This window comes from Salvelinus alpinus, chromosome 25, assembly GCF_045679555.1.
Source record: "Salvelinus alpinus chromosome 25, SLU_Salpinus.1, whole genome shotgun sequence".
NCBI lineage: Eukaryota > Metazoa > Chordata > Actinopteri > Salmoniformes > Salmonidae > Salvelinus > Salvelinus alpinus.
The window spans coordinates 16,853,974-16,871,447 of NC_092110.1; the positions used below are offsets into that span (position 1 = coordinate 16,853,974).

Sequence of the window (17,474 nt, forward strand, 5' to 3'; positions counted from 1 at the left end):
CGGCAGATGGGCCTAGCTCGAGGCTAGCTCAAGGCTAACTGGTGCTTGCTTCGGGACAGAGGTGTTAGCCAGTAGTAGCCACTCGGTTGCAGCTAGCTAGCTGTGATGATACGGTGTAATTGTCCAGAGCTTGCGTCAGGAATCCGGTGATGTGGTAGAGAAAAAGCAGTCCTATATGCTCTGGGTTGATATCGCGCTTGCAGACTGGCAGGTATTGGCCCGGTATTGAAGCTGGCTGTGTCCGAGTTGAGGGTGAAGACCGCAGCAGTGGCTAACTGACTACTAGCTAGTAGCTAGTTATCTGGCTAGCTTCTGATTGGGGTTACGGTTCTAAAGTATAAAAAAAATAGCAGGTCCGTACCACATTGGGTGAGGCGGAATGTAGGAATGTATATTCAGTTCCTAGATGGAAAGTGAAATTAAAATATATACGAAATGTATACGAAAAATACGAAGACTATTTACACGGGACAGGACAAAACAAAGACTCGTCCGACTGCTACGCCATCTTGGATTCAGGTCTATTTTGGATATTTTCAGTGTTTTTTTAACGCTTTCAGGAAATGCGATTAGTCACGATAAAAAATGAGTGCTCTAAAATTACCAAACGTTTACTGCTTAACTCTGACAGACCTAATTATGGCTCTGCCTGTCACAAGACAATGATGTAGGGTCCTGTCTCTTTAAAATGTCAGAATGTTGTATTCAGTGACGTAGTTTGTACCTTGGACACGGGTCGCTATCATGTGTAGCTAAACGGGGCGTTTGTAGTAGCAGAGTCTGATATAGTTTTTAAATTTGAGCATAATGAGTGTTTTTTTAAAATATATACTGGGTCAACAAATATAATTGAATATCACGTATAAGGTAGGAACTAAATTATCTCATGACATTTCTCTAATAAAGGGATAGAGAATTATCAACGCTGGGGCATATCACCCTCAAAAGTTAGCTTGGACCAATCCATTTCTCAAGTATGAAAACGCACATGTTAGCGATGTGGATTGATAAATACTTGCATGCATAGGCGGAAATCCCAGGAGGGACGGGGGGGACACGACCCCCCCCCCCCCCCCATCCTGGAAAAATATGATTTGTCCCCCCCAATATAGCACTGTAAACATAACTATGTAATTTCAATAATATTATTAATACGCAACGAAAGCACTTATGCTGATTATAGACACTTAATAGCGCGTTTGTAAGTTTCAAAAGATTGCGACCCCCGCCCTTTTCCCCACAATGGTTTGATCCACTGCCAGTTCCTTAGCTGGCAAGGTAAAAAAGGGTTCGTATCTACTGTGTGAAAGGCACTCGATGCACGTATCTGACGTGAGGTTTATCAAGTCAATCGGCCATAGCAATGTTTTTTTTAAATGTTGGCAGGGTTCACACACACACACACACACTAGCTGAATTTGCAGCGCTAGCACGCAAACTAAAGCAAACATTAACCATCAAGCTAGCTAGTACCTATTCCATTTATGTGGCGTCGTCAAAGATGGAATCTTTGCTATCGTCAGTTTATTCCAAGATGTGCATGCAGCTGGAGTGCTTCAAAGTCCCTGTGATAAGGTTAGCGATAAACTGAAGTCCAAACTGAACAGAACAGAACAGAACTACACTCTCTTCTACCATACTAAATATATATAATGGTCTCGTTGCAAAAGCTAAATTGTCGCTAGTGAACTTTTTTATTTTTATTTTATTTCACCTTTATTTAACCAGGTAGCAAAGATTATAGCAAACACCACAGAAACGGAATTGGTGCTCGCTAGCTTTGCAAATTCAGCTATTGTTGGAAGCCAGCCAATATGAAACAAACTATATTAAAATTACGAAAGGTTGCAGCATATGTTGTGTAAATGGTGAACTCATACAGCTGTCAACTCTTGTCACTGCAATCCGTTTCACATTTGCTAGCTACCTTTTAGATCGAAGCACATATAGAATGATAGAAGATAAGATGATAGAAGCCCATCTACTGTAAATAACCTACACACTGAGTGTGTGTGTGTGTAACCAGCCAGCCAGCCAGGTAGAAAAATGGCAGAATAAAGACGGACATCAGAGTATTTTTCAGTACACCAAAACGCAAAGTAAGAACCTTAGTAGCCTAATATCTCAAAGACTATTTGATAAAATGTTCATAAGAAAGAAGTGAAATGCTAATGGGAATGTTTCACAATGATGTCATTAGGCAGAGCAGGCAAAAGATGGCACACAGACAGCAGAGTTGGGGACAGATATACAGGGACAGACTGGCAGAGACAGGGAGTCTCAGGTAAGTTTGTTGAGTCTTTATTTGGCAACATTATGAAAGGTTCTCAATTTTTTTATTTTGTAAAATAGGGACATAATTGGAAAAGGCCATGGATACCCCCACTTTCAACTTAAACTGGTGACTGAACTAAGATTTGTTTAAGGCAATGGTATTGCTGTTGTGATTGTGTAGTTTTGGGTACCGGTAGTTACAAGTATGGCAAAAACCTTATTTATTTTCTAGGAGACAGACTGAGTCAGTGAGGGTGGTGAAAGGGAAAGAGCTAGGGAGAGAGACTTCAGAGGACAGTGTCACAGCCACGGCAGGACCAGGTGTCACCCTTGTGGCCAGCAGGACCAGTATAGGGGACAGTGGCACAGCATTGTCCAGTTACCTCAGTGATGGCACAAAACCATATCAGCCACACCCACAATTTATAGAACCGCAAACTCTTGCAAACAGAGTGTTGACGTTTCAAGAGAGATGGTTTCGCGATTTCCCCTGGCTACATTATAATCCATCAATAAAAGGAGTGTTGTGTTTTCACTGTTGCCAAGGGTTTTCAAGCCAGCCATCTTTTGGCCAAAGAGCAGATGCTGCCTTCATTAGTGCAGGATTTAGGAACTGGAGTAAAGCCATTGAAAAATTCACAGCACATCAAAACTGCCAAACCCACCGCCACTTTGTAACTGTAACAGCACACCAGCTAAATCCAATCAGTGTCCAGTTATCCAGCGCGTGGGGTAAACAGCAGGAGGATGCAAGGCATTGCTTGATGAAAATTGTTAGTTCGGTGCGGCATGTAGTAAGACAGGGACAAGCCTTTAGAGGCCACACGGATGACAGTGGGAATTTAAACCAGCTTTAGAAACTTAGGGCAGAAGAGGATGATCCCATTTTACTGAAGTGGTTAACAGAGCGTACCACAATGTACAAAGGCCCCAAAGCACGGAATGAAATTCTGAACATCATGGCGAATACAGTCATTCGAGGCATTGCAGCTGAGATTAGGTCTCTTCCGATTATACAATTTTCAGTAATTGTTGATGGTACTCAATATGTCTCTGGTTCTGAACAGGAGAGTGTCTGTCTGCGTTATGTTGACCATGGCATTGTCCCTCACGAGGAGTTTATTGGGCTATACAGGGTGTCGGAGACAACAGGCGAGGGCATTGCGAAAGTGGCAACTGATGTGTTGTTGAGGCTCAATTTGCCCTTGTCTGGCTTACGTGGGCAGAGTTACGATGGTGCCTCAAACATGGCAGGGAAATACACAGGTGCACAGGCAATTATGAGGAGGCAGCAGCCATTAGCCCTCTATGTACATTGTGGAGCACACTGTGTAAATCTGATTACACAGGCTGGCTGCTCAGCCTCCCCACTGATCCGGGATTCCCTTTCTTGGGTCCATCAGTTAGGTGTCCTCTATGGCCAGTCAGGAATGTTTAAGAGCATGTTTGAATCAATTGCCACGTCCAAAGATACAAATTTGACCACCCTGAAACCCCTATGTCCAACAAGGTGGACTGTGTGGAATACTGCTATTAGAGCTGTGCTAGGGCAGTATGAGCGGGTACTAAGCAGCCTAGAGGAGATGGCAAAAACTGCATCCAAGACAGCTTCAACTGCCAGTGGCATATTTGAGCACTTCAGCAAAGGCAAGACTGTGTTGGGCCTCACACTTGCCTCTGCTGTTCTTGGAGAGCTTGAATGTCTAAACATTTCACTGCAGAAGAAAACTCAGACTGTCTCTGGTATGCAGGCTGCAGTCGAGTGTGTGCGGTCATCTCTTAGGGGCAAGAGAAATGACGAAAGCTACCTTTGACTGTATGAGAAAGCAACAACATTGATTGACTCTATTGAATCCATTGAGACGCATTCAAGACGATTTGCTGGCAAAGCAGTGGATCACTATAGGGCAGAATTTTTTAAAGTGTTGGATGGTGTGGAGGTTCAGTTTGGCAACCGTTTTGACCAGGACAGTCTACACGTCCTGCAAAAGTTGGAAAGTGCGCTTCTCACGGGGGAGTTGGATGAGTCTCTAGATCAGTACCCTGAGGTGAACATAGATTCTCTTTCAGTGCAGATCCCTCTCTTTCACAACAAATACCCCTGTAGCAGCAGTGGAGATGCAGCAGAGGTCCTCAGGAGGCTTCCAGTGGAGGTGCGGGGGTTGTTTGACCAAGTTGAGGTGCTGATCAGAATTTTGTTTGTGGTGCCAGTGTCTTCATGTGAGGCTGAGAGGAGTTTCAGTGCACTCCGCAGGTTAAAGACTTGGCTACTGGCTAGCATGGGCCAAGAGAGACTGAACGGCGTAGTTGTCTGTAATGTACATAGAGACAGGCTGGACAGTCTCAAGAGGGAAAATGTCTGCCAGCAATTTGTTGGATCCATTGAAACCCACAAACATATGTTTGGTTCTTTTGTTCAGTAGTGTGTATAGCAGTGGTTCTCAACCATTTTTGGGGTACTGGAACCCCTGTATATTTTGAGGCAAGGCAGGCAAGGTTTTGAGCAGTCCTCAGGGACCTCCACCCCCTCTATATTATATGTAAAGTTACTGGAAACCTTGTGGTACTGAATACGTTCACTAGACTTTTTTATTTCACGGACCCCTTGCAATTACACCAGGGCCCCTGTTTGACAACCCCTGGTGTATAGTATGATATTTGTTCTTTTGTTTAGTAGTTTTCAGTACATGACAGTACACTTACTAATTATTTATTTAATGTTATTTTATTTAAAATTGCATACTTTGTGTGACATACTTGTCCATAGCTGCTGTTTGAAGAGTTGAGACACTGACTGAAGGATATTTTGGTTGATTTATTTGGGTTATTCATTGAAGTAGTTATTTTGCTTTTAGAACTGTACTTATTTGCATATTTTTGTTCTTGTAAAGCTATTGTAGTAGACTCAGGCCAGTGGCACATATTTAATGACTATATAAATGTATCAGAAAAAGTCAAATTAAAAGGTCAATTCAATACGGAGACCAATTTTGTGATGGTTCTCTATGGAGATTATTTTAGACGAGATCACACCATGTTCATTGTATTTACGAAAACTGCACCCATACAGTGTACAGTACCATTGCCACCTACTGGCCTTTCTTGGTATTGCTGGTTGTAAGTACAAATACCTGCATACATACTGGACTGATAAGGAACACTGCTATAACTATTATTATTAGTAGTATTATAATGATTTAAACATTTGAACAAGTTGGGACAACCCTTCAGTTAACTACTGTACCTATCAATTATCCAGTAGTAGTGATTATGGTTCCTCAATATACATTTAACATATTACAACGTAGGCTATGTGTTACAGCACTACTTTTGGTGTCCCCCTCAGGATTTGCTCTTGAGAAAATTTCATGTAATTGTCCCCTCCAAAGTTGATATCAGATTTTCGCCCCTGCTTGCATGGTATTTCACTGGCTAGTTATGGCATGACTGTAAATAATGTGCGGTTTAGAACCCAAATAACAGTACATTTGGGTGAGCTACATTCGTCAAGACACTACAAAACATTTAAATATATATAGAAGGCTTGGGAATGCTCATAAGAAGCTGACGCTCGGGAATTCTGGAATTCTGCTCGGGAAACTTGCTAGCCACCTCCTACTAGGTCACATCGCGGTCAGTATCGCCTCTGTATTGCTGTTGGATTTGGCTGGTGCGTATTCATTATCCAGTATTTTCTCAACAATTCATCACCACACTATGGAAACTGTGGTTACCCATTAGCTTACACAGGCAAGCTAACTTAGTTAATAGAGTCTAGCAACCTTGCTGCCAGACAGGTTCCAACCCTCACTGCAGATGAAGAGCTAGCTGACAGCTAGCTGCCACATTAAACATGCTGAACAATCATTGACGGCAATGCCAAGATCATTGATGTTGCACCACTACCAGTGCATCCTACAGAAATGTCTAAATGTACAATTAGCTAGCTAGATTACCACACCAGGCTTTGCCACGTAGCAGGGTTGTAGTGGTGGAATTATCCCCAAAGCCCTGACCCAGGGTCAGGTTACAGAGGATGTAAGAAAGTGTTCACTTCTCCGGCATCTTTTTATTGTAATAGTCAATTGTTATTACTTCCAAACTCATTCATAGACATCATGTCATGCAGTTTAAGTGTAGGACACTGTTGTGGTAGTAGTTTATGCCTGCTTGACCACGACCTTTTGGCTGGAAGAGTACAATACATTTTTATGTATCCAATAAATACAACATTTCATATGTCTACAGCATTTCTCATACACCAAAATGTGACTTGTCTCTTCTCTTTTCTCTAGACTGCTGTGTGACCAGATCTCACCATGAGTTCCAGAGTGTGTAAGAACTGTGAGGGCACGGACATCGATGTGGACCAGGCCAGAGGTGATGCCGTGTGCATGGGCTGTGGCTCTGTCCTGGAGGACAACGTCATTGTGTCTGAGGTCCAGTTCATGGAGACAGGAGGGGGAGGCTCCTCGGCTGTGTGACAGTTCGTAGCTGGAGACGGTGGGTGGAACTGGACTGTCAAGACATTAAATAATGACATGCCATAATAAAATGAATCATAATATTCTGAGAGGTTGGTTATAAGAAACTCATATCCCATTTTTCATGCAGTTTTTCATGACATAATGAAATTAGTCAATTGGATTGCAAAATGACATTTTAGCAGGGTGCATGATATTCCCCACCCTCTCCCAGACCCTGTAATCTGCAGTCCCAAACCTAACCCAGTGATGTGGCCTGGCCCACAGCCCCTGGCTAGCTTCCCAGCTGATTGTTCAGAGGGGACAGTCAGCTGTAGACTGGCTTTCTGGTGGGGTTGGATTTTTCTGGCACATCTGTTTGAAGTTCTCCTGAATCCCCACTAGAGTGCAGTGTTGTATTAGCTTTAGTTTGAGATGAGCTCACTGTCTTTGACCAATTTGTTGTCATGCGGTTGTCAAAAGTTTGTTGACCACACTCAAATTTACTTTTGTGTCCAATAATATAATAATGCTGTATTAAAATTTATATTACCATTTTTGTAATTGAAACTATAGCAGATGTTGATGAATGCCTGTTGTTTTGTAAATGTTAAGATTGCACTCTTGGGGTGTCATGTCTCTCATTCTCCTGTATCTATAGCCTCTGGAAGGAACCCAACCTTTTGAGAAGGGTTCTATACAGGTGTTGGAAGGGAGTCCCGGGCCCAGTCCCTGCAGAATGGTGAGTCAACATTAAGGGTCAGCACTTTTATTCCTAAAGCATGGGTGTGCATGCATCATGAGGACTAATTGCACTTACAACAGGCCTAATAACAAGTAAATGTAGGTGTGCTAGGAGATGAACCTTTGTTTTAATGCTGTCTTTCAATGTCTTGGGAAGAAAAGCATTTTGCCTCATGCTAGACACACTAAACTGATACCATCTGCTTTACACGAGCCTCTGCCCCTATTTAAGTGGTTTCCTTATCAGCACTTTATTTCAAAAGTACTTATAAAGTGGTTTTGCCTTCACCAACAAACTTGGTAGGGACAACCCATTTCCTTTATGTCCAATAGGAGGTAAACAGGGTGTGTCTACAGTAAATCTTGGTTGGCAAAGGCAAACATCCATTGCATGCTGGAATGCCTCAGGAAAGGGATGATGATGTAATTTCCTTTGTCTGGTAAGGTACATTCAATCAGTCTGTGCTCCCTGGTTTGATGATTTCCTGTCCTGTTTGTTTAGTCATGTCTATTTGGAAGTTACATTTTTTTGGCTGAGTAAAAGTATTGTACTCAGTTATCTCCCAGTCACCTGTAGTCATCTGAGGCGCCTCCTGCTGTTGATCAATACTGATGATCAATGCTGTTAAGTGCTGATGATGAGAGAGAGAGAGACGTGGATACAGCTGTGTGAAAGGTATGTCATGCTGTGTGGATTGTCTGTGAGAGAATAAGAGTGGTGCTGTGATGGAACACTCTCCTCCTTAAACATCCAGTGTCTCTGTTCTTTCTCACCCACCAACACTCTGATTAATGACTGGAATCCTCCCTCCCCACCGGCACGGCTCCCCGCCCCAACTCATCACGTCTCCTCACAATGACTAACAGGTTGCTTTTCCTATTACTGGAGAACATCCCATATGTCCTGCGGTTGACCCATATGGCCTCAATATATCTCCAGTGTGGGAGCTTTCCAACTTCTCCCTGACAGTGTGGTTAGATTTTATCCAGCTGTCACAGTAAATGTACCAGATGGTAATGCTGGTTGGGGTTCGGAAGAAGTTTAGACAAGGCCTGTATAGAAATCAGGGTCTTTAGTTTTTCAGACAACTTGATGACATGAGGGGAATGTGGAGGGAGTGGTATGAGTAATGCTGGTGGTGTGCGGATGCCCTGTAATCTCAAGACATTTGTTCAGCAAAGCAGGGGGAATATTGTAGCGCAGTAAGATTTTGCATTACCTCAACAGCAGCAGTAGTTTCCCACACACATCTCTCAAGTACTTGTATGTATTGACTGGGACATCTGCTTGTGTATAATGTCTGAGTGTTTGCATGCAAAATTCATCAGGCGAACAGAGGACACATGGATCTGGAAACACCTGAACCTCTGTTACAGTAATTACATGCCCTGTCAGTTGTGTGTATATTTGTCTGTCTACTCTGTTTATTGTGCACCTGAGGGTGCGTCTGAGTGTAGGTGTGTACGAATACGACATGCATGTGTGGGCTGTGTAATGACATGCCTGTGTTTGTGTGTCTCCAGGGAGACGTCAGATCAACACGCTGGGCCACCAGCTGTAGCTGAACCAACACTGCCTGGACACGGCCTTTAACTTCTACAAGATGGCCGTGTGTAAACACCTGACAAGGGGCCGACGGGTGGCCCACGTGGTGGCTGCATGCCTCTACCTTGTCTGCAGGACAGAGGGGACTCCTCGTATCCTTTCACACTGCAGAGGGGGGAGTAACAGGAAGGAAGGAGATGAGTGAGGTGAAAGGGGAATGCAAAATGTTTATACTACAACAAACACTTTTTATATTTGTAACGTTAGCTGTAGCATCAATCTCCAGCAGTTGTAGTAGTTTTGGGCATGAATTGTGTTAATGCACTGGTTGTGTTGTGCTCAATACTAGGGCTGCACAATATATCGGTGAGCATATCGGACTCGGCCAATATTAGCTAAAAATGCCAACATCGGCCCGATGTCTAGTTTAACGCCGATGTGCAAAACCGATGTCAAAGCTGACGTGCATACCTAATAGGTATTACCTATATAAAGTAAGTAGATGACGTAATGATGCCATGAAAAATAGAGCAACAGAGAACAAAATCCCTTAAATACTAAGGGCACACTTCCAACAACTTAACAAGTTCAAGTCAAGCAGTCATATATAAGAGTAAGAAAATTTCAGTGAGACAACTCAAAGGCAAAATCCATTAACGCCAAGATAATGGAATTCATTGCCCTTGACAATCAACCGTCCTCTGTCGTGGATGATGTTGGCTTTCGCCGACTGGTCGAGCACCGGTACACACTATTTTTCAGATGTTGCCCTACCGGAGTTACACAGTATTGTTGAAACTCACATCCATGAGCGTCACTGCTATTAGCTTCACGACTGACATTTGGACCAGCGATGTCAGCCCCATGAGCATGCTGAGTCTGACAGCACAGTGGGTCGACGAGGATTTAGACCTGAGGAAAGCCGTATTGCATGTTCAAGAATGTGCTGGTTCTCATACGCTGCTGCCATTTCAATGGCATTTGAGAACATGTTTTGAAACATGAACACACTCCTAGGGCCATTCAAACAACTGACTCGAGAAATAAGCTAATCAACTGCGTCTGCAGCAGACGTGATACCCTCTGTCATGGCATTGAAAGGCCTGCTCAACAAAACTGCCGACACAGACCGTGGGGTTAAAACTTACAAAAGTACTCGAGACTGAACAAGCGATTCGGTGGCATTCTCTCTGAGCCTCTATACTGTGTTGCCACCATGCTCGATGCTAGGTACAATGGTCGCTACTTCGATGCAGACAAGAAACAGGTTTTACGTGAAATGTTACACACACAGCTGGACAAGATGGAAATGGACACAGTGACATTGCGCACAGATGAAGAGAGGCCACGGATGGACAGAGCTGAACCTTCACTGCTTGACATGTATGATGAAATCCTGGTTGAGAATGAAACAACGGAACAGCACAGCAAGTAAGTGAAAGAAATAGGTTTTGTGCCTTAGACCGCTGTGAACATTTTAACTGTATTAGAATGCTTAAAAGGCCGCTGAAATTTAAAATATCGGTTATCAGTATCGGGTTTTTTGGCAAGGAAAATATTGGATATCGGTATTGGCCAAAAATGTAATATCGGTGCATCCCTACTAAATACCGTTTCTGTACTGTCCTTATGTTAAGCAGATCAACTTTTCAAATCCCATAATTTTGCTGCCATTTTTTGGTTTATTGTTCCCTGTCATTGCCTCTGAGTATGATGTGGTTATGTACCAGCCAGTGGTTTCACAGGAAGGGCAGGACACATCGTTTTTATCTGATAGAACAAGAGGGAGCAGAGCAAAGCCTTTCCCATTTACATTGTTTACCTGTGTGTGTGTGTGTGTGTGTGTGTGTGTGTGTGTGTGTGTGTGTGTGTGTGTGTGTGTGTGTGTGTGTGTGTGTGTGTGTGTGTGTGTGTGTGTGTGTGTGTGTGTGTGTTTGTTTCAGTGTTTGTTGGAGATGGAGTGTTTGATAAAGTAAAAATAGCTCTACTTTACTTCCTTTTCCACAGCTGGGGAAAAGTCTGTAGTACTGTCACAGAGGACTGACATGATAAGTTGAGAATGAGGACACGAGGCAAACCTTGTTCAGTGTGTCTAACAGCTGAAATGGCATGTAGCTCAGCGGAGGGACGTCTTAATATTTGTGATGGAGGCTCAGGGGACCATCAATTAATACATTTAGTGGGATCGTTCCCACAGGTGCTGTTGTTAAAGGTTTAGGCTATGGTCACATCCATGATCTTGATGAATGACAGCCAAGTTTTCACATCATAATGAAACCGTCACGTTTCACAGGCAGGGCTCGGAAGTAAGCTCCCTCCCTCCTTCCCCATACTACTGAAATGGCATTGCTTTAAGCGACTGTTATTATCTCTGAGGAACTTGTTATTATGATGACCGATTGAGGGAGTCGTCCGTAATCTCATCTCCAGACTGTGTGGGATTATTTTTTTCCATTTCAGTGGTGACCATAACCCCATTGTGAGGCTTTTTAAAAAGGGTTGTCGCAAACCTGCCGTTGGATGGGTGCACCTGCCGCCACGGAAACTGATGCAGGGGGTGTGTTGGTCGCAGGAGACGGGTGTCTCTAGAAGCTAATGGGGGTGAGTGCTGGGGGAGTTCAGAGGTCACGGGGTGGTTGATTCCCCCAGAAGCTGTCGCTAAATGTATTTACAAATGCTGCTGGCCTGAGGTGACACTTTTTACTATCTTGTGGTTTTATTGATTTATAAGCCACCCCATTCAGACATGCTGCTTTACCTCAGCGACCTCCTGCAGGTGAGTATCCAATGAGTAGGCCTACACTCATTTTCTATATATTTTTTCAACCCTGTGATCGAGTTTTTGCGCTTTGACATTGACATTTATCCCTAATTTATAGAAATGAAAGCGTTTCTGAATATGATTGAACAGTCGCATACATCAAAGTTGTTTCCTCATTTTTGTTGTAAAATTATACATGATCCCATGCCCATATTGACCATGAGTATTACATCCAATGTTGGCCCGTGCAGTATGTTGTGCTTTGTAATTAAAGCCAGGGACTGTATAAATATAGGTCCATTTTTATGCATATAAAGTCAGTGTTAGGGTGGAGGGACATTTCTCAGAGACACTGCTGGTCAGTTTTATTTTTATGCTCCCAGCTGTCCTTGAAGAGCTGCCCCCCCCTCTCTGGTATTTGAAGGGTAGGAGTGGAATGGGGGTGCCTGTCCAGTCTAGGGTCAGTGTGCTATGTGTAGATATTCCACTAATCCCCCATTTGTGGAGCCTCACCCAGGCCAGTGCAGTAGTCACCCCCCCCCCCCTCCCATGGGAATGCATGGTGATCTACCTCCCCATCATCTGAGGCGTGTGCTCTCTAATCCCTGGGGACACTATGACATGGACAGGGTCCAGGTGGAGGCTGCTCCAGGCTCTGTCTGGATTGACATGTGCCACCTCCACTGTTGGTTGCTATGGTGCTTGGCTAACAATGTATTTGTTGTGTGTACAAATGTTTAATCAGGACCCATCTCCTAAAATAGATCAGACTGTGGCTGCCATAGACCCAAGAGTGAAAGCTTGTCTGTGTCTGGTAGAGACTCAAACCCCCTAATGGCTGGAGCGTTAGCCTGGAGGAATGAGACGGAGCTGGGCTAGAAACTAGAGCTTTAGTCATCCCCTGGTCTGGAAAATCACTGGGCTTTCTAGATAGTATGCTAGCTAAGCATTAAGTTACACTTACTATACCAGATTTGATCACACGCTACTCTTGTTATGTAACTCTGGATCATGTATCCTTACGAGGACATTCTGGACTTGACAGGGTGGGTTTCAGTGACAGTTGCACTACCTTCATGTATTTCTGGTCTTAATCTTTTCCCCACAGGTAAATGTTTACGTCCTGGGTAGAACCTTTCTGGTGCTGGCCAGAGAGCTCTGCATCAACACCCCCGCCATAGGTACCTATCATCTGCCTCCCATACTCCCTGTGTTCTTATTGTAAACAAAGAACTATACAGTTGAATGAGTGTTTTCGGACAAATGCTGTTGGTTGAAGTGTTGTCTTTTTTTGCTGAGAAGGACACCTACAGTATTTACCATTCATTAAACGTCTGAGCTAAAATTGGTCACTTCGCTACAACAAATATTTGGAAGCAAAGGTGTCATGATGGCGTCTTGACCACATCACTTTTACCAGCTTGGTTGAAGCACTCCTCAGTGTACCGAGTAGACTGAATAATCCCTTGAGTAATAATCCCACCAAAACAACAGATTTCACACATGCAGGTGAGTTGTATAATAATGAGCAGCAACATCTGTGGCTTATCTCACAACATTTTTATGATTTTCTGCAGGTTCGTAAGCTCTCAAACAGGAACATCATGGTTGATCAGCATCAAGCTGCAAACCATTTAACTGTGTTCTATGTACAAAACAACATTGCAGAGACTGTCCACAAGTGCAATATGACTTTTTACAAGGGACTGCTTTTTGCAGCGTTAATTAAAATAATACAAATAACATTTTTTTAATTTTTATAAATAAGATAAAACGTTCCTTGACTTAAAAATAGTATTTTGTTTAGTCTGACACTCTAGTGTCTTAATGCTACATTATTTATAAGGCTGGAACATATGGATGTACAGTATAGTCTATATGTTCTCTACCTCTCCTTTTATGACCAATCCAGTTTATGCATAGAACACCAGCTCAGGGATCTGTCCCCCCTGCACCCCAGTCCCGTTGGTACTGTCCGAGGAGCACTGGAACTGAAAAGTCACTTTTCCACACTGCACCTCCGTCATGCCCTCCTGGCCAAAATAGCTCAGCTCATTCCCGTCCAGCACGACACTCACCGTATAAAAGGCATCCTGCTCCACTTGAACTGGGTGTTCAAACCACACAGAAAATGTACTGCTTGATCCGTCCGACACAAACTTGGTCAGGTTCTGTGCTAGGGTCACCCCTTGCCGCTTCAGTTCAATCTTGACACTGTACTCGGCCTTTCCTCCACTTGACCCGTACAGACCCAGTCCAGCGATAAAGATCCGCTTGTCCACTGCAAACTGGATGCTGTCACAGCGGCCCCTGTAGCGCCACTGGTTGCTCCGGTAGGCTGACGACTGGAAGCGGTGGCACCTCTGGGGCGCCAGGCCCTGCCTCTGTGCCAGTGGGAAGTCCAGTTTGGGCTTGGTGGCCGCTGTGTACCACAGGAAAATGTCATGTGTCTCCTCCAGTGTCAAGATGTCTGACTGGGCTGCCCCATCAGCAAACTCCTCCAGGGTCATGGTGGGGATGCGCACCAGGTAGAGTGCCTTGCCCAGGACAGATCTCTTGTTGTGGGTGGTTGCCCTCAGTCCTTGCCTCTTACACTCAGCTGTGGCCCAGCTCATCACGGCATCAAAGACCACCACCTCCTTGGTGTTGAGGGTCTCTCTCTGCAGGATGATCTTCAGGGTCTGCAAGTCGATCTCACAGAAGCCCTCTGCGCCCAGGGCCAGCTCGGCCTGGGCGTCAATCACCTCCCAGCAGCGCTGTGTCAGCTCAGGCTCCTCAAACAGACGGCTCTGGGACAGCAGCACACAGGCGTTCTTGGCCTCCAGGCTGGTCTCCAGGAAGGTGACGCAGGCCTTGGCCAGGGCTGGTACAATGTACTTCTTGGCAGCGTACAGGGTAGCCAGCACGGTGTCCGCCTCCAGGTCTATCGCATCACTGTACATGTAACTGAAGGGAACAAAATGGAGGAGGAGAATGAGATTCTAGTTTAGTAAAGAAGGCAGACCAGCATGTGGAGAATTCATGATAGATATTCTTTTGAAGAAAAGAGGTAGAGGACTTGGCACAGCGTGCCCTATTTTCTCAAGGGGATAAAAAAGAAGCAATGTCTCATTGCATTGGTTTCGGATGACATTGTTATAGAATCTACAACAAAAAGAGCCATTATGTTCTCTTCTGCCTATTACCTTCGGGTAAATCATTGGCTTTGAATATTTTTTTCTTCAAGATGAACAAAGAGCAAAGAGACCTGGAATTAGTGCTCTACACTACTGCCCATGCCCTTTGGTGCTCTAGCATTTAGCACTTAACCCGTCTTGCTTTGGCTGAGTAATCATTTATTTTGAAGTGACATTGTGCTTGTCATGTATGAGGAGCGAGTGGCTTACTTCAGCAGAATTAGAAAAGCAGCAGGTTCCACGTCTGGGATATGGATTTCGGACTCCTCCTCTGCAAGATCCCCGTAAAACATGGCACAGAAGACGGAGCTACCCACTGCCAACACATACTGGAGGGAAAGACAAACGGACACATTAGTCACTCATCATATTTGTGACGGTTCTGAAAAGTAAACTTATTTTTACAACTGGAGATGGAGCTTACCTTGTGCACTGGTACTTTCTGAGATTCACCAGGGGGACCAACAATGAAATGTATATCGGCCATGAGTTCATTGTTGAACATCAAGGCATTCCTAGAAGGGAGAAGATTATCAATTAGGTATATAGACAACTTGGGCTATTCCATATAGGGCTTGTTTTTTTGCCAGTCATACATATATTATAGCATGCACAATGCGATGTCATTCTAATTATGGACATAAACGACATAATAAGCTAATGTAAACCAAGTCAAACTTTTACTAAATAGAAATAATGAATTATAAGTAAATAGTTGAGACTACCTCTCCCGTAGCGTGGGGTGAGAGGACTGCCAGCTGGGAGGATCGACGTTGTTGTTGTTTATGTTTTGCTGGGTGGTCGGTGTTGTTGCAGTGGTTGTTGACTGGGTGACCTGCACATCGCTTTTCTTGTCACTGGCGGTCACCGTAGTAACGTTGTTGGTTAGATTGGTGGTCGCAGGGTACAGTTCTGCAGCCATCTTCTTCTTCAGGGACAGGGTTAGAATCTCATAGCATACTGGTAACCTGCTTGTGTGTTTCCCAGTCTTTTTAGACTTTTTCAGTGTTTCTGGAAGTAAGAGTAAAAAAGTCAAACACTTCATGATCCGACCATGATGGAGCAACCTGCAATCTGCTGTTGGCATCGGCACACAAAGCGTTGATCCCTTTCCTATAAATAAACCACGAACTCTATGATCTACTGTAGTAGCTAATATTCTGTGTTGACAATTGATACACAAATCGTGTCATTTATAGAACTATGCTGCATAAATTCAGCGATTATGAAGTCTACTAACCCCGAATCAATTGTAAGAGCAACATAAACAATATCCGTCCAATTGGGTTGTATTCCAACTTCAAGCTGAATACTTTTTTTCTCTTTCTCATTTCATCCTCTTGTTGCCGCTGAATTGTCTCCCCAAAACGTATTATGTTTTCGCTTTTCGAGCAGATGGTAAATCCATATAATCGTTGCTCGCTTAGAGTCCTGAGCAAATACTGGCAGATGTTTTTCTCCAAAAGCTACTTATCAACTAGGACAAGGCGTGGGTTACTCCTTAGCTGCAGTCTGGATACGATGTGAATGGTCATTTGTCGGGTCGAGAGTTTTAGTTGCTGTCTATTTTTTTATTTTTGGTGTAATCCTCTCGGACGCCCAGCTCGCTGCCAACAAATCAGATTTACGCATACCGTCAACGTCAGAAGCCCAGAAGAGCCTCCCCCAAGCCACTCACCAGCTAAAAAAATAAAGTAACTCACCAGCTCCCACTCTAAAATTCACTGCAGCGTCCGACTGATATAAACTGTTACAGTGAAAATAACCCGGTCATTGTTTCTGATGTAATAATAGCCTACATTTATTTTTAAATAACTTATTATAGTTTATGCGTAATCACTGTGTAATTTGGCTTTAAACTGTTCATGTCATATCCGATTGGTTTAGTTGTGTAATAGCTCCACTCGTCAGAAATTAGGCAAAGTTTGGGATGTCGCAAAATTTGTTGAGCTTTAACCTTTATTTCCTTTTTTGTATTCCTGAGTTAACATCAGCCGCACCACTTTTTATTTTATTTTTTATTGGATGCATGGCACGCGCAAAATCTGAGAGCACGAGACCGCACTGGTGTTTACCTTTCGGTGAATGTGGGTGCGTTAGATCATAGAGGGGATGGTTCCTGAAGTTTACTTCGTTAACTTGAATAGAGCCAGCCCAGCAGCCATGTTAGATTAGAAGAGGTTGGTTAGGGACAGGGGTTGGGGTCTGGCCATATCCTATTACCAGTCAGAGGGCTCTGCTGCTGCCAAAGGGATAATTTGTCGTCTTGATGTACATTTCTATCAGACTAGACGCTGTGTTGCATATTGCTGCCTTTTGCAGGTCGGGGTGTGGACTGCACATTTTAGTCACAAACAAAAGGGGAATGGGGAAAATTGCACAGTCATCTAACCCTATACCTAAACACTATCCACAAACACCCACCACACCATCCCAGTACTTTGGCCCTAAATGATCCCGTCCATCTGCCTGGGAGGATGGAACCACTTCTCTCAACTTCCTGTAGATCT

The 17,474-nt window shown here is 43.9% G+C and overlaps 1 protein-coding gene and 1 pseudogene across 1 annotated transcript; one reads left to right on the top strand and one right to left on the bottom strand.

Moving 5' to 3' along the window:
- The first annotated feature begins 1,331 nt into the window (after positions 1-1,331).
- Positions 1,332-17,474, top strand: part of LOC139553489 (transcription factor IIIB 90 kDa subunit-like) — a 57,815-nt pseudogene continuing 41,672 nt past the window's right edge.
- LOC139553488 (BTB/POZ domain-containing protein 6-B-like) lies at positions 13,330-16,556 on the bottom strand. Its single transcript, XM_071365876.1, has 5 exons — positions 16,205-16,556; positions 15,690-15,975; positions 15,389-15,479; positions 15,175-15,293; positions 13,330-14,734 (listed from the first exon to the last, which is right to left on the bottom strand). Exons 1-5 carry the CDS (start codon positions 16,293-16,295, stop codon positions 13,702-13,704), a joined length of 1,620 nt encoding a protein of 539 aa, XP_071221977.1. The 5' UTR covers positions 16,296-16,556; the 3' UTR covers positions 13,330-13,701.